The sequence below is a fragment of the Plecotus auritus genome (genome assembly GCF_963455305.1).
Source record: "Plecotus auritus genome assembly, chromosome: X".
Lineage (NCBI taxonomy): Eukaryota > Metazoa > Chordata > Mammalia > Chiroptera > Vespertilionidae > Plecotus > Plecotus auritus.
The window spans coordinates 89,754,114-89,779,870 of NC_137784.1; the positions used below are offsets into that span (position 1 = coordinate 89,754,114).

The window sequence follows — 25,757 nt, forward strand, 5'->3', positions numbered from 1 at the left end:
TCTTTCTTATGTACATCTTCATGTAGTCTTTTTGGTTCTATCAAGTCATTGGCGAGTTGTGAAGGCTTTTCTTTTTGAGGGTGAGAGATTAGGGTAGGGCACATGTGTCCTGCAATCATGGACTTATGAAGGTTGATTGCAATGATCAAAAGTTGCAGGCTCTTGGCCGGTTGTTCAGTGGTTAGAGCATAGCCCCGGTCAAGGGCACACATACCTTGGTTGCAGGTTACAGGCTTGACCCCAGCAAGGTAGGGGTGCATATGGGAGGCATCCAGTCTATGTATCTCTCACATCAATATTTCTCCCTCTCTTCCCCCGCCCCTCCCTTACACTCTAGCTAAAGGCAATGAAAAAACATCCTAGGGAGAGAATTAAAAAATTTTTTTAAGTTGCAGGCTCTTTCTGTTAACTACAGAAATCATTTGCTTTTTATTTGTGTAGTAACAAGAAGTTTCTACATAGCTTTCACAACTTTTCACATCAGATAAAAAAACTAGCTTTTATAAAGGCATTCCACTTAATTTTATATTTAAACATTATAATTCTTATTATGTACATGTCTCTCAAGTACCACAAACACTGATGTACCTCTTTGGAAAAGAAAGACCATGACTCAGATGCAATAAACTAACAAGTACATATGAGATACAAATACACTGTAGAATGGGAATAAAACAAATAATGAGCTTTAAAATGCTAGAGCACTCTTGCCTGCTGCCTGTGTCATTCCAGCAATTAGATCCTTTGTTTCTTAATAAACATTCCAACCTGTAAAAGTAAAGCTCTCAAAACCACCTACCAGCACCTTCTCCAGACCAACTTGCAGCATATAGATGGAAATCCTAGGCCACATACCAGCATATGAATAGCAATATCTCAGTGTACAGTACATCTGAAGTATGCAGACTGATTTAATTCACCAAAAATGTATATATTTACAAGTTAGGTTTTTTTTCTTCTGACCTAAAAGCTTTATTTTTTCTTCAAACTAGAAACCTCAAATCCTGAGAGCTCTAATATTAAGAATTGTTCTGCAGCAGATGCCTTGGTGGCAGTTCATTTTAGCAATTCCTCACCACATTTCAGGAAGTTTCTTTTTAGAAAGTTTTTTTTTAATTGAAGTTATTCCTGCTTGCCCTACTTTCAAAATGATCACATAATTACCAAAAGGGATGAAGAGCCAAGGCCAGAGCAATCAAATGGTATTGTTTCATTGCATGTGTGTATGTGTGTAAGCACACGTGCATCTGTGTGTGTATACACAGACAATGTTCTCACTTTTACAAACATCCCCCTGAAAGCAATGCAAGCCAAAATCCACATCTGTTGGAAAAAGTGGTAAAAAGGGTCATTGGAAATATAGTAAAAATAACACTACTCTATTGTACTAAAGTACTGTTCATTTTGAATTGGGTACTCAGTTCCCAGTGGCTAGTTCTATATCAACAAAGTGGATATTTTGAATAATTATCTAGATAAAGCAAGCCAAACAAACAATCTGAAATACCCATAGATTTGATGCAAAGCTGCAGGGGTTAGGGTTGGAGGGAGCTGACAAGTAGGTATGAAGAAGTTATTTAAAATTTTAAATGATCAACTTACATTGTCTATGTCTATACAAGCAATATGTTTATTATTACTATTTTGAAAACTTGATTACCAACATAATATCAATTTTTCTTATGTACTTTTAAACAGAAAATAACGTCTGCCTAATTTCAAGTACCTTTTACCTGATGGTTCAACAAACCAAGGTCTGGGCAACTTAAACCTTTAGTTAAAACACCACTTGAGTCTCATCCACAGGTAACATGAACATCAAATGGTTATGCATATTTTCTGGCCAAAGTATCAACTCATATTTTTCACTGAAATTCCTAATGAAATTTGTAGGGGAGGGTTTCACGCCATAAGAATTATAAAGTTCTTATTGAAAAGGTATTTCTTATTTAATGCATTCAAAGAGTAGAGGACTTTTTTATGTTCTTTAATCAAATTGCATACAGATGTTTAGATATTTTTGACTTAGCTGAAATAGCCTACATTATGTCAGAGTAGAATAAAAACATGACTATGGGAGGCAGAAAGAACTGGAACAGAAGTATAACTTGAAGCATTTATATCCCTGTAAAATGTGGCATCTCCCCCAATGATTTTGAATTTGGAATCTTTCCTCTATCTTTGTACTACACTGGACTTAAAGCTAGAAGTGGAGGAGATACTTCAACAATGGTCATCCTATAAAATAAAAGCCTAAATATGCTATGTGTCTGGTCATCCATTCAACAAATCAAAGCATAATATGCTAATGATATGCTAAGGCCGCTCAACTGCTCACTATGAAGTGCACTGACCACCAGGGGGCAGACAGTTGACCAGTCAACCAGTTGCTATGACATGCACTGACCACCAGGGGGCAGATGCTCCAACCAGTAGGTTAGCTTGCTGCTGGGGACTGGCTGATCGGGACTGAGCAAGATGGGCTGGACACGCCTTGGAGCACTCCTGTGGTCCCTCCCCAGCTGGCCAACCTCGCACATCCCTCCCTGGCCCCGATCATGCCCTGGTGGGATCCCTTGGCCTGGCCTGTGCCCTCTCACAATCTGGGACCCCTCAGGAGATGTCGGAGAGCCGGTTTCGGCCAAATCCCGCTCAACACAGGAGCTGCCCCCCCCCCCCACCCAGTGGTCAGTGCTCCCACAGGGGGAGCGCCACTCAGCCAGAAACTGGGCCCATGGCTGGCAAGTGTAGCGGTGGTGGCAGGAGCCTCTCCTGCCTCCGTGGCAGCACTAAGGATGTCTTACTGTCGGGAGCAGCCTAAGCCAGCAGTCAGACATCCCCCGAGGGCTCCCAGGCTGAAAGAGGGTTGCAGGCCAGGCTGAGGGACACCCCCTTGAGTGCATGAATTTTGTGCACTGGGCCTCTAGTTTTCTAATATAATTCAGACATTTTCTTTGTATTAGCATTACCCTTACTAATTTTCATGGAGACTTTAATGTAATTAAACAAATGAATACATGTGTCTAGAAGTGATAAGAAAGCCAATAGTAATGGAGGTGAACCGTGATATAGACAAATAGTAAATGATTTTTATACCATTAATAATTATATTTGATTTCCGACTATATTTTTAACTCTACGTTTAAATATTTCAGTCTGAGATTTGTGGAGTTCATAGTATTTTGGACAAATGGACAAAAAGATATCTATATTAGCCATTCCATTTTCACATTTATGTATTACTTAATAATAAACGTCTTGTTTCCATGATCTATAAGATTTGAGTTTATTTACTTGCTCTTTGACCTGAGCAAGTCATCCTTCTCTGGGCCTCTTTTTCTATTTGTAAAATAAGAGTTTGTAATAGAAGCAATAGAGAAGCAATAGATCTTATCTAAAGTTCTCTTTTAGCTCTAAAATTTTGGTTTTAAACTTATTCTCATGTTGGTTCATACCTTCCCTAGGGTCAGAAGTCATATTTAAATTAAGCATTTAGTTTGCAATATCTTTCTTGACAGTAGCTGGTCCAGAGGTTGGAGAAGTGAACACAAATTTCTTTTTTCTTCCTTCTTTCTACTGAGTTAGAGCTAGTAAAAACAATTGGTGCCACCAACATGGAAGTTAGGGCAATAGCTGTTTAGCTTTAACAGCAAACTGGCCTCAGTCCCCAACAGAGGTAAGCCTAAACATAGTCAGTGAAGTTTTAAGCCAAGTGCCAAAGATAATAACCCTGAGAAGATCTGAAAAGGAATGTACTGTCCATGAAATATTTATACTGGTTTCTTTCAGTAGTGGAGATTGGCTACTATGATCTATACTTATTCTCTTGTAGAGCATAATAGAAGACTGGAATTTGAAGCATGGCTCTATCTCTGGCTACCCTTGTTTTCTGACAAACTGATAAAGTAATTGCCAGAAAAGGATTATCACAAGTACAAGCATTTGTGAGAAAGACATATCTTTTTCTTTTGATGGAATATGGCCATATATTGAGTTAGGAATGTAGCCCAGGTTCTATTTATTATTCAAACTAAATTTGATAATTGGGAAAGTTGATTCTATAACTTTAGAAACCTTCCTGCCTGGCCAGTGTGGCTCAGCGGTTGAGCATCGACCTCTGAACCAGGAAATCACCTGTTTGATTGCTGGTCAGGGCACATGTCCAGGTTCTGTGCTCAATCCTCAGTGGAGGGCATGCAGGAGGCAGCTGATAATATTTCTCTCTTGATGTTTCTATCTCTCCCTTCCCCTCTCTCTCAAATAAATAAAAACATATTTTTAAAAAAGAAACCTTCGAGTTATTGATGCCAAGGCCATTTATGATAGTCCCACTTAGAGAAGCAGGAGAGAAGTGGATTTGAGTAAATGTTCACTTCAGATATGATTAAGGAATTATTTTGGGATCATCTCTGGCCAAATGGGAATTAATTCGAATAACAGAAAGTACACTGTCAAAAACTATTTTGGAGGCATATTTGCATTGTTTGAAAATGCTTCATTTTGTCTCCTTATTATGGGGCAGTGATTCTATAAACTAGCTGTATTTGTTTAGGAAGGGAGAAAAAACAGTAGCTGGCATCCATAGCAGCTTCACCAGGTGAGTGGTACTGGAGAGGTATGTAGGACTCTATGTGGTCAGCCACAAAAACTCAAAAAATTAAATTAATTTAAAAAGAAAATGATTCATTTCACTTAGTTATTCCAGAAAGTATACACAGGAATTCAGTTGGATTCCTATTACTATTGACATTTACAAGAACATCGTTACACCTAACTCTCTTCTTTTCTGAGCTATATACTGTTAATTTAATCTCCAGGACCCAGACCTAGGGCTGTTCAGGTTAAACTTGGGGATACTTTTATGCTAATGCTGGTAAAAACCATCCTTGTTCAGCAGGTTATGTCTAGGCAGTTATTGGCTCTAACATGATGACCATATGCATTATGGACTTCATTTTTAAAATTTGCACCTTTGTATTCTGACAAGGCCCTCTTAAACCAGGGAAAATAATTTGTTGGGATGTATAAATGCAGCTTTCTTTGAAGACAGAATTTTGACCATGTTTATAGTCCCATGAAATCACTAGGGTTGTTATGCTATATATTTAACATAAGTTTACACATGTAATTCCATTGCCCCCAGTGAATATTCAAACTGCAACCAAAATCAGGTTATCTAGACCTAAAATTGTTGGGTTTTTATCAGCAATTAATTAAAATGAAGAGGCTCTTTTCAGATTTTGACACCTCAACAAGATGTCATTCTTTTCCGATAAAAATATTTTCAAATCTAGTCCTTTATCTTATAAATGCTTTTCAATAGCAATGATAATTAAAACTATCAATAGTAGATAGGACCCTATAAATATACCAGCTAAATATTTATTTTCTTGCCAACATATGAGATGTAGTAACTATTGGTTATAGTGCAGTAGACATTTTTAAAAACAGTACACATCCTAAATATTAATCTCAGTACTATCAAATTTTAAAATGTAGTAAGTTAACTGAAATACACAAACACAAGAAAGGAATTCACTAACTTATTAAATATGACATATACTATGTGGTAGATATTCATTGGCACACATTAGGAAACTAGCACATATTTAAGGGGAAAAAAAACCTCAACAGCCCCCATGATAAGGAGAAGTTGTAGTGTTTAAAAGTGAAAACAACAAGAAGGCCAGTTATACCTAGAAACCACAAGCTGACAATTCTTTGCAGGTTGTTCAGGCTCCCTTTGATGCTGTTCATTGAACCAAAATAGGCAGCATGGAGCACTGAAGGGTAAGAAATATAGGCAGGTTTGTTTGCCTTATCTGATAGCTGGTGGGGATGGCTGAGCACAACCTTCAGCCCTGTGGGGAAATGGTGTGAGATTCTCAAGAAGGTCAGGAATCTGTGCGGCAGCAACAGTAGCAAAGTGGCACCTGGAGCTTCAAGGAAGCAAGGATAAGAAAAGCAAAGCTAAAGGGTTAAGCACCTGACTGCACCTCTGCTAATTAGGGGCACACACCCCTTCTATTGGTTGTGAAATTGACTTGTAGGTATACAAAGGCAAATCATAGTAATATAATAATAATCAACAACAAGAACAAAAAAATGGAGAATGTGGCTATAAAAGATGGTGAAAATAATAGGCGTTTTACTCTCCTTTCTGGGGGTGGGGGCAGTGAGGAGATTATATCCTGTCACCTCTGAGAGCAAGGAAGTTACAAATTTTCGGCTGAGTTCCAGAACAGGTAATAGGGGCTTGATTCAGAGCCGAGTTGTAACTTGTTCTTCCTGTCCATCACCCCATTTGTGCATGAGCAGGTCACAAGCCTCTCCCCAAGTTTCAAACACATCCTCTGAGGAGTCTAAAAGTTTCGAATTTGAGGAGCAGATGCTGGATGCGCAGTGAAGGGAGCTGGAACAGACTAGAGGACATTCACTGCTCTGAGCAGCTCCCTGGGCTTTGCCTGATTCTACCTCACTGAGGTTAACTTCACTCTGAGAACAGGCCTCTGCTTTCCCTTTCTCCATCTGAGAATATCTGATGTCTTGCCACATGTAGTGCTGCTGAACGATTCCATCAGAAATTGTGTACATTGGCTCTGAACTGGGTTCAGACATATGACCATTAAACTTGGAGAAGAGGAGACCCAGTTTCTTGAGAGAAGGACCCATAAAGGAGCGTTTGCTTGATGACTCAGCTTTTGACTTTCCTTGGGCACCACTGGCTCTTGGTGTGGTTCTGATGAGAGGTGGCCCGTGGCAGACCTTTTTCTTGCAGCCTAAACTGAAAGAGACACTCTTGGATTTGGCCCGAGCCCCACCACTGCCATCATTGGTATCATCCCTCTGATAGAATTCAGTGCTGCTGGTGGAAAAGCTTCTCCTTGGGTGTTTTCTATTTCCTAAGAGATCAAGCACTTCATATCGAAAGCTGGAGATGTCCTGCTTTAACTCCTAGGGCAAGAGAGAAAACACATCGTGTTAAGATGCACGGTCTTTAGTGCAAAATAGGCACATTGGGTATTCTTCGCAATGTTCCAGGTTTTACCTAATAGCAAATCACAAAATTCATGAACTACCAGCAGGACCTCACATTATTCCAGCACAAGAAAAATATATTAATAAATCTGTGGGCAGGGCTGTCCATTGGAAAAATTGTGCAATTGGTAAAGTTGATTTCAGAACCTCAGCATCAGGGCACACCAACAAACTAATCCCGGCTAAAGCATTAACTAAGAATTAGTGAATTAGAATAGGGAACTGGGTCTCATAGGTATACACATCTACACTAATAAAAGAGAAACATGCAAATTAACCATCACTCCGCTATGCTCACCAGCCAGTCAGAGTGAGTATGCAAATTAACCCAACAAAAGATGGCAGTTAATTTGCATATGCAGACTGAGTGAAGACTGAAGACAGCATAGAAGGAAGAGGGAGGGAAAGCGGAAAGTGAGGCGGCAGTGGCGGGGGGGGGGAGGGAAAGCACAGGGCAACAGTGACGGCGGGAGGGAAAGCACGGGGTGGGGGGAGGGAAGCCCGCTGGAAGCCCTGTTCTTACAGGAATCTTCCTGCAACGGACCTCTAGTCTGTATATAAAAGGGATCCTGAACAGGAAAAGCTTTTAGGACTCTAAGATTTAAAACTAGGGAAGTCAAATGTGCCAGGTAATGAGGCTACTATTTTGGAAGAGGGGACCGTATTCATTTAAGTCCCTATCAAATTTCTTCTCTATCTAACTGGCTGCTCAACTACTAGATTTCTCCTTTTAAAAACATCTTTTAAATGCTTAAATCTGGTCATGCTACTCCCCTGCTTAAAACTCTTTGCTATCTTGTCACTGACTTTAGAAAAAAGTAGAAACTCCATATCACAGACTACAAAGTTTTTCAAGGCCTGGTATCTGTTGATCTCTCTGGTTTCATCTCTTCCTACTTTCCCCAGGCTCTTTACTGTCTACCTGTATGGACATATTCTCTCTTGCCACTGGTCCTTGGCCTGTGGCTGTTCTCTGTCTAAAATACGTTTTCCCCCAACTTTCCCTTATCTGGCTCCTTCTTCAAGCCTTAGCTTACAAACCTGCCCTGACTCCCCAAGTACCTCCTCTGTGTCTCTACAGCACCCTGTGTATATCCTGTTAGAATGCTCATTTGTCAGCCTCTATTATTAATTGTATGTCACCCCTTGAAAGTAGGGGATGGTTATATCTTGTTCACCACTCTACCTGAGTTACTAGTGGGGTGCTTGGCACATAGCATGCCCTCAATAGATGGGTTATATCTGTGGATTAGGATAATGGCCTTCCTATGTCCCTTAGAAAATATACATGTATTCTAGGATAGGGTTTCTCAACCACTTGATATGTTGACCTGGATAATTATTTGTTGTGGGGCCTATCCCATGCATTGTAGGATGTTTTGTAGCAACCCTAGTCTCTACCCACAAGATGCCAATAGCACACACATCCCAGTGTGACAGCCAAAAATGTCTCCAGACATTGCCAAATGTGTCCTGGGGAACGTAATTGCCCCTGGTTGAAAATATCTATTTGAGGCTAATGCTAGTATTGAGAGAATTTTAATGTTTAATGGTAGGATTTCTTGAATCTTAGATTTAATAATAGATTCTGTTGATTTTTACCTTATATTTTTAAAGTAATCAGAGCATTTAAATCTTCAGGCATCTTCCCTTTGCTAACTTGCCCCTCACTACACATTCTTGTCACATCATTTAAAGCACTCAGTTCCCACACTGAGAAATACCCAGAATATGAAAAGAATGCATAGGACAGATAATTTTGTTCATAAAACTGTGTGCTGTATTACAGGCAGTTGAAATTCCATCACCAGAAACTTCACTGTGAAGATTAAATGATGCTTAAGAAATATGAAATGAGAAATTAAACCACTTCATGGTTAAATTACCTTAAAATTTTCTTCTGTTAGTCCCTCATTTGTTTTGGAATTTCTTATCATAGCAGCCACATATCTTTTGACTAAATTCCTAATAACTTCCTGGAATTAAGGGGGGAAAAAAACACATGAAGAGGCATTTCCTTCTTGGGCTCTCAGTAAAATAAAAAACATGCACAGGAAATAAAATATGCTTAGATCATCTTTGCAGTGGAAAATCCTCCCATGAGCCAGCAATCTTTTGCAAAAACCCAGTTAATTTCATTAGCTAAATGAAGAATTATTATGTGTCCAAATCTGGTGGCAGAGTGGGCCAGCAATATCAAATTCACCTGAAAGGAAAATTTTCCACACATAAGGTAAATACGGATCCACATTTATAGAATGAGAGCAGAATAATCCTTGACTGGTCATAGTCAATATCTTTCCAGTCAGGCTGGCTTAAACTTTAATCTGCCTAGTTGTAAAGTGAGTTTTTCTTCCTTTTATAAAATTAAGAAAGTCATTCGGCAGTGTCACAGAATCTGCTGATTTTAATGTTCTCTACACAATCAAGATATTTTAATTCTTTGGATTGATTTTTAGAGAGAGGGAGAGAGAAACATCAATGTGAGAGCAAGACATTGACTGGCTGCCTATTGCATGCCCCCTACTGGGGATCCAGCCCACAACATGGGCATGAGCCCTGACCATGAATTGAACCAGCAAACTTTCAGTGAACAGGACGATGCTCAACCAACTGAGTCACACCTGTCAGGGCTCAAGATATTTTTCTTAGAGTCAAATCTCACTTCTCCTTTACAGGGATGGCCTCTTTTTACTTAGCTCTCTGAGAATGGCACAGACATGGTTACCATTCTTTGTATTCTAACGGTAACGTGGATAACTACCACTTAATGCAGTGTCACATACACATACACACACACACACACACACACACACACACACACACACACCACTCATACATACATACTCACCACTCAATTCTCACAATAACTCTGAGTTAAAGTTTTATCATCCCCATTTTACAGATGAGAAAACTGAGCCTCAGTGAGGTTAAGCGACTTGTCCAAGGTCACACAACTGACCAAGACCTATTGTTCTTAGTCTCTGTGAGGAAGCTTTACCTGATAATGTTGATTCTGTATCAGGCTGTCAGCATGGCGTTCCTATAATTAAAAATGGACAAAAAAGTTACATCAGCAGTCTCTCAGCAACCCATGCACCCAAATATTATTTTTAAATATTAGGACTAGATAATGAAAGGATTCCCTGCCTGACAAATCCCAAACATTTTAGCTTGGAGTGATTTTATGATGTTTAAAATAGGGAATGTCACAAATGAGGAAAGACAGGACAGTTTTGTTTATAAAGAAACATAATTTTTAAAAGCCTTACTGTGAAGCTCCTCAAGTTGTGCCTTCTCCGTCTACCATCAGGGTCTCTTTTTGGGCAGAAGGTGTTATTAAACCAGTTTCCAAGGTATAGAAATGACTTGGGACTAGGGATGATGTTAAAAGGAGGTGGCAAGGTACCGCCTTCATCAAAGTAACTCATCCAGAGCTTTGTCCTTGCAAATTTCCACTCAATATCTGCATGATCCTATGAAAGAGAGAAATTCAAGGATTCGGGATGGGAAACACTAAAATGCACCCATGTTGCATTCTAAAAGTTCTACCTTGCTTCTCTAGAAAGCAATCTGTCAGTAGGTATAAAAATTCAAATTATACATACTCTGTGATTCATTAATCCTTCTTGTAGAAATTTATCTTATAAATATACTCTTAAAAAGATGTATGTACAGGGCTGTTCACTATAGGATTGTAACTTGTTAATAGCAAAACATCCGGCAACAACCTAAATATTCAACAGTGGGAGACTGGTTAAATAAATGATGTTACATCCATAAAATGGCTTACGACATAACTATTTAAAAATATCTATGAACATTTTATATATAGAACCTATATGTGTATATATGAATTTATCTGTATATTTTATAAGACCTCCAAGATCTTTAAGTCAAAAAAGCAATATAAAGCATAATATATATTGTGTACAATGATCTCATTCATGCAACTGAAAACCCCTTTATATTGCATACTTACATGTCCCAGACAGGTACATACTAAACTGTCCATAGCAGTTATTTTAATGAGTGGAAGTGGTTTGGAGAGGCTTTCTTAAAAAAAAAATAACTTGAAGTTATTGAAGTATGATTTACACAGAGTAATATTCACCCTTTTTAAGTACTTGATGAATTTTGACATCCTATATAATAAAAGCCTAATATGCAAATTGACCGTCACTCCAACACACAAGGTGGCTGCCCCCATGTGGACACAAGATGGCCACCACAAGATGGCCAGCAGGGGAGGACAGTTGTGGGTGATTAGGCCTCAGGGGAGGGCAGTTGAGAGGGACCAGGCCTTCAGGGGAGGGCAGTTGGGGGGGACCAGGCCTGCAGGGGAGGGCAGTTGCAGGGGGGACCAGGCCTGCAGGGGAGGGCAGTTGGGGGGACCAGGCCTGCAGGGGAGGGCAGTTGGGGGGATCAGGCCTGCAGGGGAGAGCAGTTAGGGGTGACCAGGCCTGCAAGGGAGGGCAGTTGGGGGTGATCAGGCCTGCATGGGAGGGAAGTTAGGGGTGACCCAACCAGCAGGGGAGGGTAGTTAAGGGCAATTGGGCCAGCAGGGGAGGGCAGTTAGGGGTGACCAGGCTGGCAAGGGCGGGAAGTTAGGGGTGACCAGGCCATCAGGGTAGGGCAGTTAGGGGCAACCAGGCTGGCAAGAGAGGGCAGTTATGTGTGACTGGGCCAGCAGGGAAAGGCAGTTGGGGCAACCAGGCCTGCAGGGGAGGGCAATTAGGGGTGATCAGGTCAGCAGGGGAGAGCAGTTAGGGGCAACTGGGCTGGCAGGGGAGCAGTTAGGTGTCGATCAGGCTGGCAGGGGAGTGGTTAGGGGGTGAGCAGGCTGGCAGGCAGAAGTGGTTAGGGGCAATCAGGCAGGCAGGCAGGCGAGCTATTGGGACCCAGCAGTCCTGAATTGTGAGAGGGATGTCCGACTGCCCATTTAGGCCTGATCCCACTGGTGTCCCAGATTGGAGAGGGTGCAGGCTGGGCTGAGGGACCCTCCCCCCCCCCATGCATGAATTTCATGCACTGGGCCTCTAGTATATATATATACCTGTTAAATCATCATCATAACCAAAACAGATACACACACACACACACACACACACACACTAGGAATTTTTAACACGACATGGACTGATGTAACCACTACCACCATCAGGACACAAAACGGTTCCATCACCCACCAAAATTCCCTAGTGTTGCCCCTTTGTGATCAAACTTTCCCCAACTCCTGGCAACCACTGCTCCATTTTTTATCGCTATAATGTCCCCTTTTCAAAATGTCATTTGAATGGAATCATCAGTTGAACATTCTGGGACTACTGGATATCCACATTCAAAAGAATGAAATTGGATTCCTACCTCACAACACATATAAAACTCAACTCAAATGGATCACAGAGATAAAAGTTAAGATATATATATATATTTTTGGGGACACCCTGTAGTTACCATATGATCCAGCAATTCCACTATAAATTATATACCCAAAAGAAATAAAAACATATTCCACATAACAGCTTGTAAACAAATGTTTATAGCAACATTATTCATAATAGTCAAAAAGAAGGATTTGATTTTGAGAAAGAATGGAATTATGCAGTGGGCCAAGTTATAAACCATAGACATCTTTTTTGAGCTTAGGAGACTCTCTGGTGCCTCTCATTGCACCTATTCCACTTAGGTGCGGCTATGACTTTCCATAAACATTTTGAAAACAGCTCAAAGAACCCAAATGCTACCATTCCATTCCTCTAGTGCTTAAGTGAGCTCAGGCTTGGAATTAGTATGTAATAGTTTAGCAGAGAAGTTACTGCAAATTATCATCTCAACAGTCCCTTTTTATTCATTTATCATGTATCAGTTCAACATCCATCTATCCACTCATATTTTGATTCCTGTGTCAAGCAAGTACCATATTCCAGGTACTCTGCTATGTGCTGAGTAGAGAGAGGTGACATTCCAGTAGTAGTGGTTGGAATACCACACAGAACACAATTGAGTACAGAAGTAACACCTGAATCCTAGAGATTGAGAAATAATATATCAGGAGGCAAGATTGGTTGGACAATTTGAGCTGTAAAGTGATGAGTAGGGTAAGTATTCATTAGTTCATTCACTCAGCAAATATATATATTGAGTGCCTGCTAGACACTAGATGTTAAATTGTGGCAGTGAACAATATGGTCAATAAGATGATTTGGCGTGTAGAAATCTGTTTTATTTTCAACCCTGGATCTAGTTTGAATTGCAAAATTATAAATATGGCTTTTGTAGTTGTATTTGCCTAAAACTTCAATAAATATATGATGTCCAAAGGATTTTTATTTGTTTGTATTGGGCTAGCCTTTCACCTTATATGATAGACAAAGCAGACATTGGGTGTTTTTTTGTTTATTTATTTATTTATTTATTTTTTGCTTATTTTCAGTGTTTGCTTGTGATACCCTCTTCTACTCTCTGCTCTACCCTCTCCACCCAACTATGATTTTGAACATTCCCCAAGATTAGACCCTGGTTGGGTGCTTTTGTATAAGACATACCTATACAACAATAGGCTTTGGTTATTCTTATTCCCAACTCTCTAAAAAATTTAGGACTTCTGTGCTACCATAATGTGCTTTTAATGGCACAAAGCCTTACATGTGTGTTCTAGTTCATGTGTGTTCACTGAAATACCTTTGAGATTGTCAGACCCTGCAGAGCAGGCGAGAGCTTCTATTTATTTTAACCACTTTCACAGTGCTAGTGTAATGTACTGTGACTATAGAGCATAACCTCAAATGTTGTTGACTTGCTCAGATTTGCCGAGGCCAAAGCATAACAAGCATTTGTATGAAAGTGCAAAAGAGACATTGGAAGGCCAATGGACTTTGATATTCAGCAAAGATGAATATCAGCACAAGTTTTGCTCCTGCTGTGATTGCGATGGCTCGAGGCGAATTTCCTGACCTGATAATCCTTACATTGTTTACCAAACTTTACCTTTGATCTGCCTGTATGCATTGCTAAAGGGCACATGTGTATTCAAAGTGAATATAAAGCAGAAGGACAGGACTCAGTGAGCTTCCTCACGAAAGAGATTTCCACCTGGCCCCCAAATGCCTTCAGAATTCATATTTCTTTTATAGTGTATTCATTGTCGTCAGTCCTGCAAGTTAACCAAAATTCTCTGTGAAGGTCACAGCACAGATTCTGAACACATGGCCATAGCTAGGTCAAATGAACATGTCTGTTCAATTTCACAATTCTCAACAAATTCAAGCACAAGGTTATTTTCCTTACAATCAAATACAAGGCAAATTTCTTACCAGCTTTTGACAAATTCTTATGAATTCTTTCAGATCTCTCGCCTGCAACCATCTTACTCTTGCAAATTAGAAAGCTTTATAACATAATGAAAAGGGAGCGAGGCTGGCACAGACATAGGAGAGCAAAGCTAATAATAACCTTTAAAAAGAAAAGTTACTCCCAGGAATCTTGGGACTAATGGCAGACTGGTTAGGGGGATATTCTAGGGAGGGGGACATTTTGGCATCCTTCACATTAATTAGTAGCAACACAACACGCTGTGACATACACATCCCAAATCAAAGAGAGATAATCAATTTCCCTGGCATTTCAAGGGAAGTCTATCTCACTTAGACTGCTTTCTTCTGCTGGTAGAATTCAAGGCATGCCTCTCAAATGTTGATGTGCATCAGAATCACATGGAGCATTTGTTTAAAATGCAGATTTTTGGACCTCACTAGATGTTATACACTGTATTGTAGTTTTGCCTTAGATCTAGAAATGCAGTTTTAAAAAATGTAAACGTTTAGAGTCCCTCAGTATCCTCAGTATCCTTGGGAGATTGGTTCCAGGACACCCCTTGGATACCAAAATCCAAGGACACACAAGTCCCGTATATAAAATGGCATAGAACAATGCATACAGTCAGTCTTCTGCATTCCGTAATTGAAAATAACATTTTCAATCTGTGGTTGGTTGATTCAGACCATGTAGAACCCACAGATATGGAGAGCCCACTGCATATTATAGTTTTGGTAACTGTTTTTGTTTTGATTCATTTATTTTATTTTTATTTTTTAAATATATTTTATTGATTTTTTTACAGAGAGGAAGGGAGAGGGACAGAGAGTTAGAAACATCGATGAGAGAGAAACATCGATCAGCTGCCTCCTGCACACCCCCCAATGGGGATGTGCCTGCAACCAAGGTACATGCCCTTGACTGGAATCGAACCTGGGACCCTTGAGTCCGCAGGCCGACGCTCTATCCACTGAGCCAAACCGGTTAGGTTGTTTTGATTCATTTAAAAGATACTATATAGGAATCTTCAAAATAAAGAAGTAGTCCAGGCCTCCTGCAACCTCTTGGAAGGCCCTGAAGTAGAGAGAGTCCCCTCAGTGAGTATTATCATACACATACATGCCCTCACCTCCAACTTATTCCACATATACATTGGTCTAGAGGAGAGCCAATTCCCTGTCACTAAATAAATGGTCAGCAATCCTCCTCTGTTCCCCAAGACTGCTAGGTGGTTAGAATTTCATGGTCTAGTCATTCTGGGGCCTGCTGGGAATTACTTTGATATTGGTTTATCTAGTTTAGAACCCTTGTAGCAACCTTAATTCAAGTGCACCAATTCAGTTGCAAAACAGCAGGACAAAAAAGAGAGCTCTCTCTCCAGCTTCATTTCACTGCCCATCCACTGCCCCCAACACTCCCTTGTAACCTACTACTGATGCCCCCTAATAGCTTATTCAAGCCTTCCCAAATGGCAAGAGGCCCCTCAGTGGATGTTACAAACAGGTTCTTCTCCCTACTGAACATGTGCAGTTGCCTAGTGGGTAGCCATTATGTCTGTCCCCTCACCCCAGGCATCAAATGGCTATTAGTCCCTCTTCCCAATTAAATTGCTAGGTGGTTGGAGTTACTGCTTGGTACACTCTGGTCTTTCTTTTTATTGGGGGAGGGGTTTATTATGTTTATTTAACATTCTCTGCAAAATGTATTTCTTTCAGTTTTATTGAGATATAATTGACATTCAGCACTGTAAAAGGTTAAGGAATACAGCATAACAATTTGGCCTACATATATTGTGAAATGGCTACTACAATAAGTTTAGTTAACATCCATTACCTCATATAGATACAAAAAGAGAAACAAAGTTTTTTCCTTGTGATGAGAACTTTTTAGGATCTACTTTCTTAGCAACTTTCATATATACTATTCAACAGTGTTAACTTATAGTCATTATGCTGTACATTATATCCCAGTACTTACTTTTCTGGAATCTTATACTTTTTTACCACCTTCATCCAATTCCCTCACCCCCTGCCCTTTGCCTTTGGTAACCACTAATCTGATCTCTTTTTTCTGTGAGTTTGGGTTTTATATTTTATTTATTTATTAAAGATTTTTAAATTGATTTTTAGAGAAAGAGGAAGGGAGAGGGAGAAAGAAACATCGACGTGAAAGAGAAACATCAATTGGCTGCCTCCTGCCCACCCTCTACTGAGGATCAAGTCTGCAACCTGGGCATGTGCCCTGACCAGGAATCGAACCGGCAACCTTTTGACACCCAATTAACTGAGCCACACCAGCCAGGGCATCCTTTTAAGTTTTAATTGTGTTATTTTTTTTCCCTAGACAGGAAAATAGAACTTAGTCTCATCTGTGATTTTTCAGCTTAAATATCATCTCCTCAAAGAGACCTTCCCTGAGTAACTAAATTCGAGTGGGCTTCTCTGTTACTCTATCTCACAACACCCTGTTCTGTTACCTCAAACCAATAATCACAAATCATTTTAATGGATTTTTCTCTACTTATTCTTAGGCTCCCTCCTAGAAGGAAAGCCCATTGAAATTAGGGAGTTTATCTTGTTCACTATTGCAGTCCTAGAGACTGTCACAGAGTGGATGTACAATAGATTTTTGCAGAAAGAATTAATTGAAGATCCAGAGGCAGATATATAAGGAAATTGAGCACCAATGATATTATGTATCATTTTTAAGTATACCACCTTTTTTAGTTTTCACAACAGCCTGATGAAGTAGATTCTATTACTATTTTCATTTGGTGAGTAAATGAGTAAAACTCACCTGAGTGAAGAAATGTGTCTAAGGACACACAGCTAGAAACTGGGGACCACAATTCAAATCTGTGAACTCTAGAACTCAAGGTCTTAACCACTAAGATAGATCATTTCTTTGGGAAGTGCACTGAGTTGGATTTCACAATAAGCATCATGCTCACTCCTGTATGTCAGAAAAGTACCTACAAATGGTGCAGAAACAGAGCCTGATTAAGGCTCTGAGATTTTTATAAACAGATCACTCTATACACTGGATCAGGCCTCCACCTGCCCAGGCTTCTCTTCTTGTTTCCTTCAGCTTACTATTCATTTATTTTTTTTCTACAAAGAGAACTTTGCAGGGCTCCTGCATTCAGCTGTGCAGGTTTTACACTGCATAATTCCAGGAGTACCGTTCACAGCAAATGTGGTAGTCCAAAAGCCCACTGAACTCCTTATCACCGTTTCTAGGTATCTCCAGAGATGTAAATTGAACCCTTCAGTCAAGGAGGCACAGACTGTTCTGCCTGCCAGTATCTTTCAGTTTGGAGGTGGGAGAACCTTTTCCTTTTGGAGGACAGAAGCAATCAGAAGATAGTGAATTGTGATTTGCTGAACTTGCTTTGCAGTTTTCAGAAATAAATGGGATTAACACAGTCAGGGCTTTTTTCTCTATCACCTGGGAATGGGAAATTCTACAGGTCTGGTCTCATGTAGTCAGATTATCATAGTATGTGTGTTCTAAAGTCCTGTCTCACTTACCAGGAGCTTACTTTTACCTCCTGTCTCCAGGCCATACTTTTATTTTCTAGATTGCTTCTAAATATCCTATGGAGTCACTGGACCTGAACTTATCTTGACCTAATTCCTTGCACATTGCAGCCTCTCAAGTCCTTGTAGAAAGAAAGAATGAATGATTGAACAAACTTGCTATGTAATGCTGGGCAGATCTCAACTTTTTTTTAAAATACTTTTTTTGTATTATGACATTACTTTTTTAAAGTATATTTTTTATTGGTTTCAGAGAGGAAGGGAAAGGGAGAGAGAGATAGAAACATCAAAGATGAGAGAGAATCATTGATCAGCTGCCACCTGTATGCCCCCTACTGGGGGTTGAGTCCACAACCCAGACATGTGCCCTTAACTGGAACCGAACCCAGGACCCTTCAGTCTGCAGGCCAACACTCTATCCACTGAGCCAAACTAGCTAGGGTGGCGGATCTCAACTTTTGGAAACCTGTTTCCTCATCTGTAACATGCTGATAATAGTGCCTACATTCAGAGTTCTTGTGAGTATCAAATATGACAATATATGCAAATGTGCTTTGGAAAGTATAAAGCACTATATTAACTATAATTATGAAATCCATCATCTAGGCAGACTTCCTTTCAGTGAGATAATGCCCCTGCCCATTGCCATAGAAATTTATTCATCTCTAAACACTAAACACTTGCAATGGATATAAATCTACATTATGTATTTTTTAACATGGTTAACAAACTATAGATCACAGATTTTCCCAAGCTAATCCCTATCAATCAGTAAAAAAGTATTAATTTAGTATCTACTGTGTTTCCCACCTTTTACTAGGAACCAGGGAAATATAAAGAAAACCTAAAGCAGAGTCCCTATCTCCTGGAGCTTCAGTCTACAAAGGTAGAAAAGAGACATATTTTAAAAGACCTAGGTAGGGGTAGGCAAACTGTGGCCTGCAGGCCAAATATGGCCTGCCACTTGGTTTTGTATAGTCTGCAAGCTGAGAATGGTTGTTACATTTTTAAATAGTTGAAAAAGATCAAAAGTATAAGTATTTTGGACACTTGAAAATTACATGAATTTCAAATTTCAGTCCCCTTAAATGAAGTTTTATTGGCACACAGTCACACCCATTTGTTTATGTATATTTAAAGGCTTCTTTCATGTTAAAAGAGCAGAATTAAATAGTGTGACAGAGATATTATACTCCACAAAGCCTAAAATGTTCACTGTCTGACCCTTTACAGAAAAACTTTTTCACCTCCTGAACTAGAGGAAAATAAGCTTAGGCTTGGTCAGCTTTGACAGTTGCTCGGTCTTCACACTTGCAAATATTCTGGGAACTCACATGCATAAAAATCATTAATGTGTTCATTTATTCAATAGATACTAAGTGAGAGCCTACTATGTGTCACAGTTAATGAGGGAGGGACTTTAGCATAATGTATTTTTGTGTTGGTTAGTTTTCCTATATGAAACTAGAGGCCCAGTGCATGAAATTTGTGCATGGGGGGGTGTCCCCTCAGGCAAGCCTGCACCCTCTCCAATCCCGGACCCCTCGGGGGATGTCTGACTGCTGGTTTAGGCCCAATCCCGGGGTTTGGGCCTAAACCGGCAGTCGGACATCCCTCTCACAATCTGGGAGCACTGGCTCCTAACTGCTCAACTGCCTGCCAGCTTGATTGTCCCAACTGCCCCCCCCCCCCCCGCCAGCCTCGTCGTCCCCAACTGCCCCCTTGCTGGCCTGGTTGCCCCCAACTGGCCCCTTTCTGCTGGCCTGGTTGCCCCTATCTGCCCCCCCACCAGCCTGGTTGCCCCTTACTGCCCCCCCTGCCAGCCTGGTTGCCCCTAACTGCCCCCCTGCCAGCCTGGTTGCCCCCAACTGCTCCTTGCTTACCTAGTCGCCCCCAGCTACCCCCTGCTCACCTGGTTGCCCCCAACTGTCCCCCTGCTAGTCTGGTCACCACCAACTGCCCCCCCCCCCCGGCTTGGTCACCCCATGCAGCCTACTGTTCAGTCATTTGTTCGCCCCTCCCTAACCCCTCTGCCGGCCTGGTTGCCCCATGCAGACTGCTCTTCAGGCATTTGGTTGTTCCTCACTAACCCCCCTGCCGGCCTTGTTGCCCCATGCAGTCTGTTGTTCGGTCCTCTGTTCGGTTGTTTCGGTTGTGACGGCCCCTGGCTTTTTATATATTAGGATGTATGAAACAAGGTATTAATAGCAAAACCCTGTGGTATAACCTCTTAGAGAGTCCTTGGGGTGATGAAAACTTCTTTGTACCTCCAGGAATCTTTAGGATTAGGCTAATGGAAACTTTGATGCAGTCAGTTAAGAGGATTCTAATTTCGGTAGTTCTGATCTTCTTTAATAATTGGTGTTGATTATCCCATGAATGAGGAGGCCTGCAATACTTTATTTTCTTCACTATCGGGGATTCCTGATAAGCCACATTTATTAAGCTTAATGATAAATATATTTCTCATCAAGCCTTTGTGATTAGCTCACAATTTTATAGACTCAGGTACTTCTATAAGTTCAAATGCCCAGGAGAAATTGGGAAAGAGAAAATAGGAAAAAGCAAAATCCTGTGAGAGAAGAAAGGAGAATAAGGAAGAGATAAATACAGTTGACTTTCCCCCTCATTTTTACTCTTAGATCTTCTCTTTTTTTCTTTTTTTTTTGACAAAAGCAGACTTACCTTGACATCTGAGATTGTATAATTTTACTGTCAGATCTCAAGTAAAAGGCAGAGTAATGCAGTGGGTTGTAACCTCTAAGGATCCTTCCGGGTATTGTGACATATGTGTTGTAGGTACAGGACACCATGTATGTTGTAGCTAGAGGACACCTTCTGGCCCATGCTCTCTCTCACATTGAGCCTGGCTATAAAATAGGGCTCCAGTGACCACATGGCAGGAGAGAGACCTCATTAATATTAATAAATCAGCACTCACATTTAGTTTCTAATCCTCAAACTGCTAGGAAATTAAAGAACATTTGTATCACTTAGTTTTCCTGTCAACTGATCCCTGATGTCCAGAACAAGGATAATGGGAACAAGGCAGAAGTCAAGAATCATGTTTCCCAACTATGAACTTTGGGCCATGGTCATTTCAGTTATCTACAAATATTATTTGTTGCCTATGAAGAGAACATTTTCTTCCACAAGAAACAATTCTTCCTGAGACTCAGCTCTGAAATCTTTTAAAATATAAACACAGTCATTTTTATCTTCCAATTGTCCATTGATAGTTGCTATTTTATGTAGGGGTTGAAAGCAACTTTGGCTTGGGGACTGTCGCACAGAACTGATCCTTTACAAAACTGTGCTGATGGTGACATTTTCCTCCAGTGCCTCCAATCTCTTTTTCTTGTTGGTGTTCCCTCCCCAGTCTTCTCCAACTCCATTTCCTTCTTTGTATCTCTTTACTTGCTTGACCTCATAGGAAAACCTGATCAGTAAAGGATTGGACTCATTTATACCTAGTCATAAGTGACCTATTAACAGCTCTAAACACATTTGCATTATAACTGGGAACAAGGTCTTAAGGTGAGGGATTTCCAGATGACAGTGGGAGGATGTCTATAAGTAAATAAAAAACCTAAGATTTTATGCTAAATTTTATGCATGTTTGCTCATATGTGAATTTTTTGTTCATATTCATCAGATTACCAAAGCAATAAAAAATCATAAAAGATCAAGGGCAGTCTTAAGGTAAAGAAACAAAATACAAATAATGGTATTTGAAACTGTAGTTCAGTGATTGTAGACCCTCTGAAAACAAGGACCACATCTCTGTCTTGTTCACCTGTCACCTATTGCATCCCCAATGCCAATAACAGAATGTGTACTATAGAGTCCTCTCTCAATAAATACAGGTTGGGCAAAAATAGGTTTATAGTTCTTTGTATGAAAAATAATACAATAATTAATAAATAGTAATACAAAAATAAACTCTGTTTCACGTACTCACAACTGTAAACATACTTCTGTCAACCCCTGTATTTGTTAATTTATTTATGCATCCAGGAGATATTTATTGTTAGTGAATGAATGAAAGAGTAAAGGACATCAGCCAGCAGATAGGCAGAAGCATTTTTGGGCTTTAGGACCTTCCTATCACTTACATAGTTGGTCCTGTTTCTGATTGAGTAACCTAAGGTAGAGTTTCCAGGACAGCTACTAATGTTCCTTATGCATATCCAGAACAGGTGAATCTTGAATGCAGAGGAGCAGCCAAGGCATCTATCTGCTCGGTTTGATTGCCCATTGGTACAGGGAAAGAAAACCTACTTCCTTTCATTTGACCTCTTCCCATTCCCACTTGCATCTTTGTCAGTCACCAAAATCATCAAAGGCTGCTGCTGCTGTTGGAAGCAGAGGTTGTTGCTTAGCCAATACCAGCCAAAGTATATCCTCAACATTTTGAGGCAAAGAGCTTTCATCCCTAGCAGATGTGGGCTCTCAGACAGATTGTTGACAAAATCATGAGTGAGTATTGATGCAGAATGACAAGAGAATTCGTTTCTGTGTCAGACAACCAGAAGGAGGACCAGGCCAGGCCCAGGCAGGATGCAGAGATCTAAAAATTCAGCCTTTGGTGCCCCCTGCAGCATTTGCAGAGAGAATGCTCTTCAGTCCTCTCCTGAAAATGGAGGTGGATATTTCATTTGCTGGTGATGATACCCATTCTGACAGGTGTGAGGTGATGATATCTCATTGTGGTTTTAATTTGTGTTTCTCTGATGATTAGTGATGTTGAACATCTTTTCATATGTCTATTGGCCATCAGTATGTCCTCTCTGGAAAAATATATATTCAGGTCCTTTGCCCATTTTTTAATTGGATTGGTTTTTTTGGTTTGTTTTTTTGGTGTTGAGTTTTATAAGTTCCTTATAAATTTTAGATATTTATCCCTTATCAGATGTATCATTGGCAAATATGTTATCCCATTCAGTGGGTTGTATTTTCATTTTGTTGATGGTTTTCCTTAGCTGTGCAAAAACTTATTTTTAGTTTAATGGAGTTGCATTTGTTTAATTTTTTTTAAATTTCTTTATTGATTAAGGTGTTACATATGTGTCCTTATTCCCCCTTTACACCCCATCCCCCCACTCATGCCCTCACCCCCCTATTGTCTGTGTCCATTGGTTATGCATACAAGTCCTTTGGTTGATCTCTCTCCCTTAGCCCCACTCTCCCCTACCTTCCCTCTGAGGTTTGATGTCTCTGGATCTGTTTTTGTTCATCAGTTTATGTTGTTCATTATATTCCATAAATGACTGAGATCATATGATATTTATCTTTCTCTGAATGGCTTATTTCACTTAGCATAATGCTCTCCAGTTCCATCCATGCTGTTGCAAATGGTAAGAACTCCTTCTTTTTTACTGCTGTGTAGTATTCCATTGTGTAGATGTACCACAGTTTTTTAATCCACTCATCTGCTGATGGGCACTTAGGCTGTTTCCAAATCCTAGCTATTGTAAATTGTGCTGCTATGAACATAGGGGTGCATATATCCTTTCTAATTTGTGTTTCTAGTTTCTTGGGACATATTCCTAGAAGTGGGATCACTGGGTCAAATGGGAGTTCCATTTTTAGTTTTTTGAGGAAACTCCATACTGTTCTCCACAGTGGCTGCACCAGCCTGCATTCCCACCAGCAGTGCATGAGGGTTCCTTTTTCTCCACATACTCTCCAGCACTTGTCGTTTGTTGACTTGTTGATGATTGCCATTCTGACAGGTGTGAGATGGTACCGCATTGTCGTTTTGATTTGCATCTCTCGGATAATTAGTGACTTTGAGCATCTTTTCATATGCCTCTTGGCCTTCTTTCGGTCTTCTTTTGAAAAGTATCTAGTTAGGTCCGTTGCCCATTTTTTTGATTGGGTTATCTTCCTTTTGTTAAGTTGTCTGAGTTCTCTGTAAATGTTGGAGATTAAACCTTTATCAGTGATAACATTGGCAAATATGTTCTCCCATACAGTGGGCTTTCTTGTTGTTTTGTTGATGGTTTCTTTTGCTGTGAAAAGCTTTTTATTTTGATGTAGTCCCATTTTTTTTATTTTCTCTTTAATTTCCATTGACATAGGAGAGGTATCGGTTAAGAAATTGCTTCGGCATATGTCTGAGATTTTGCTGCCCGTGGATTCCTCTAGTATTTTTTATGGTTTCCCATCTTATGTTTAAGTCCTTTATCCATTTTGAGTTTATTTTTGTGTATGGTGTAAGTTGGTGGTCTAGTTTCATTTTTTTGCATGTGTCTGTCCAATTTTCCCAACACCATTTATTGAAGAGACTGTCTTGACTCCATTGTATGTTCATGCCTCCTTTGTTGAATATTAATAGAGCATAGTGGCTTGGGTCGATTTCTGGCTTCTCTATTCTATTCCAGTGATCTATATGTCTGTTCTTGTGCCAGTACCAGGCTGTTTTGAGAACAGTGGCGTTGTAGTACAGCTTAATATCTGGTATTGAGATCCCACTTACTTTGTTCTTCTTTCTCAGGATTGCTGCACCTATTTGGGGTCTTTTTTTATTCCAGATGAATTTTTGGAAAGTTCATTCTAGGTCTGTGAAATATGCCATTGGTATTTTAATGGGGAGTGTATTGAATCTATAAATTGCTTTGGGTAGTATGGACATTTTAATGATGTTGATTCTACCAATCCATGAACACAGTATGTTCTTTCATCTTTTTATGTCTTCCTCTATCTCTTTTTTCAGTGTCCTGTAGTTTCCTGGGTATAGGTCTTTTACCTCCTTAGTTAAGTTTATTTTTAGGTATCTTGCCTGAGGAGATATGTCAGAAAAAAAAATTATTGCTAGGACAATTGTCTGAGATTTCACTGCCAATATTTTCTTCTAGGATTTTTATGGTTTCAAGTCTAACATTTAAGTATTTAATCCATTTTTAGTTTATTCTTGTGTATCATGTAAGAAGGTAGACTAGTTTTATTTTTTTGCATGTATATGTGCAATATTCCCAACACCATTTATTGAATAGACTATCTTTATTCCATTGTAGGTTTTTGCCTCATTTGTCAAATATTAATTGACTGTAAAGGTGTGGGTTTATTTCTGGGCTCTCCATTCTTTTTTTTTTTTAATATAAAGTGTATTTTAAATTTTTATTTTTATTGTTATTTTGGCCTGAAGGTAGTTTTAAAATTAAGTTTAGAAAAACAAAAGGTAATATATTAGCATTTTTAGGCAATAGTCCTATCATTTTCAAAGCACTTCTTTTTGAGCTTACAATATAATTGCATGCCTGATGACTTTGGTTTTTTTTATATTTTTCATTTTAAATTATTAGGCTGGTTAGAGAATTGTAAAAGCAGTCACTTGCTGTAGGAAGTAAGTTTACAATCAACTGAGTTTTCTCACTGCACTTACAAATTCCCTGTATTTTTAAAAATTCTTTATTTTTGGAAGTTTTACATATCTCCTTTTTCCTCCTTGGCCTATCCCCACCTGCTCCTGCCTCCCAGCACATGCCCCCACTCCGCTATTGTCTGTGTCCATTGGTTATGCTCATATGCATGGATACAAGCCCTTTGGTTGATCTCTTACCCCCACTACACCGTCCCCTGCCTCCCCTCTGAGGTTTGACAGTCTGTTCGATGCTTCTATGTCTCTGGATCTATTTTTGTTCATCAGTTTATGTTGTTCATAATATTCCACAAATGAGTGAGATCATGTGATATTTACCTTTCTCCAGCTGGCTTAATTCAATGAGCATAATGCTCTCCAGGTCCATCCATACTGTTGCACATGGTAAAAGTTCTTTCTTTTTTTTTTTTACAGCCACATAGTATTCCATTGTGTAGATGTACCACAGTTTTTTAATCCACTCATCTGCTGATGGGCAC

The 25,757-nt window shown here is 39.8% G+C and overlaps 1 protein-coding gene across 5 annotated transcripts in view; it reads right to left on the reverse strand.

Annotated features, from left to right (window-relative positions):
* Positions 1-408: 408 nt before the first annotated feature.
* The window catches only part of TRPC5 (transient receptor potential cation channel subfamily C member 5), a 397,050-nt gene continuing 371,701 nt past the window's right edge, over positions 409-25,757 (reverse strand). For 4 of the 5 annotated variants that reach the window (XM_080653342.1, XM_080653344.1, XM_080653345.1 and 1 more), the window contains 4 exons: positions 10,311-10,514; positions 10,040-10,081; positions 8,925-9,014; positions 409-6,954 (listed from right to left, as the gene is read on the reverse strand). In XM_080653342.1, the coding sequence (XP_080509468.1) occupies positions 6,262-6,954; positions 8,925-9,014; positions 10,040-10,081; positions 10,311-10,514 (1,029 nt within the window). In that variant the 3' untranslated portion in view covers positions 409-6,261. The remainder of the gene's footprint in view (positions 6,955-8,924; positions 9,015-10,039; positions 10,082-10,310; positions 10,515-25,757) is intronic. The other variant, XM_080653346.1, reaches the window with a different exon arrangement.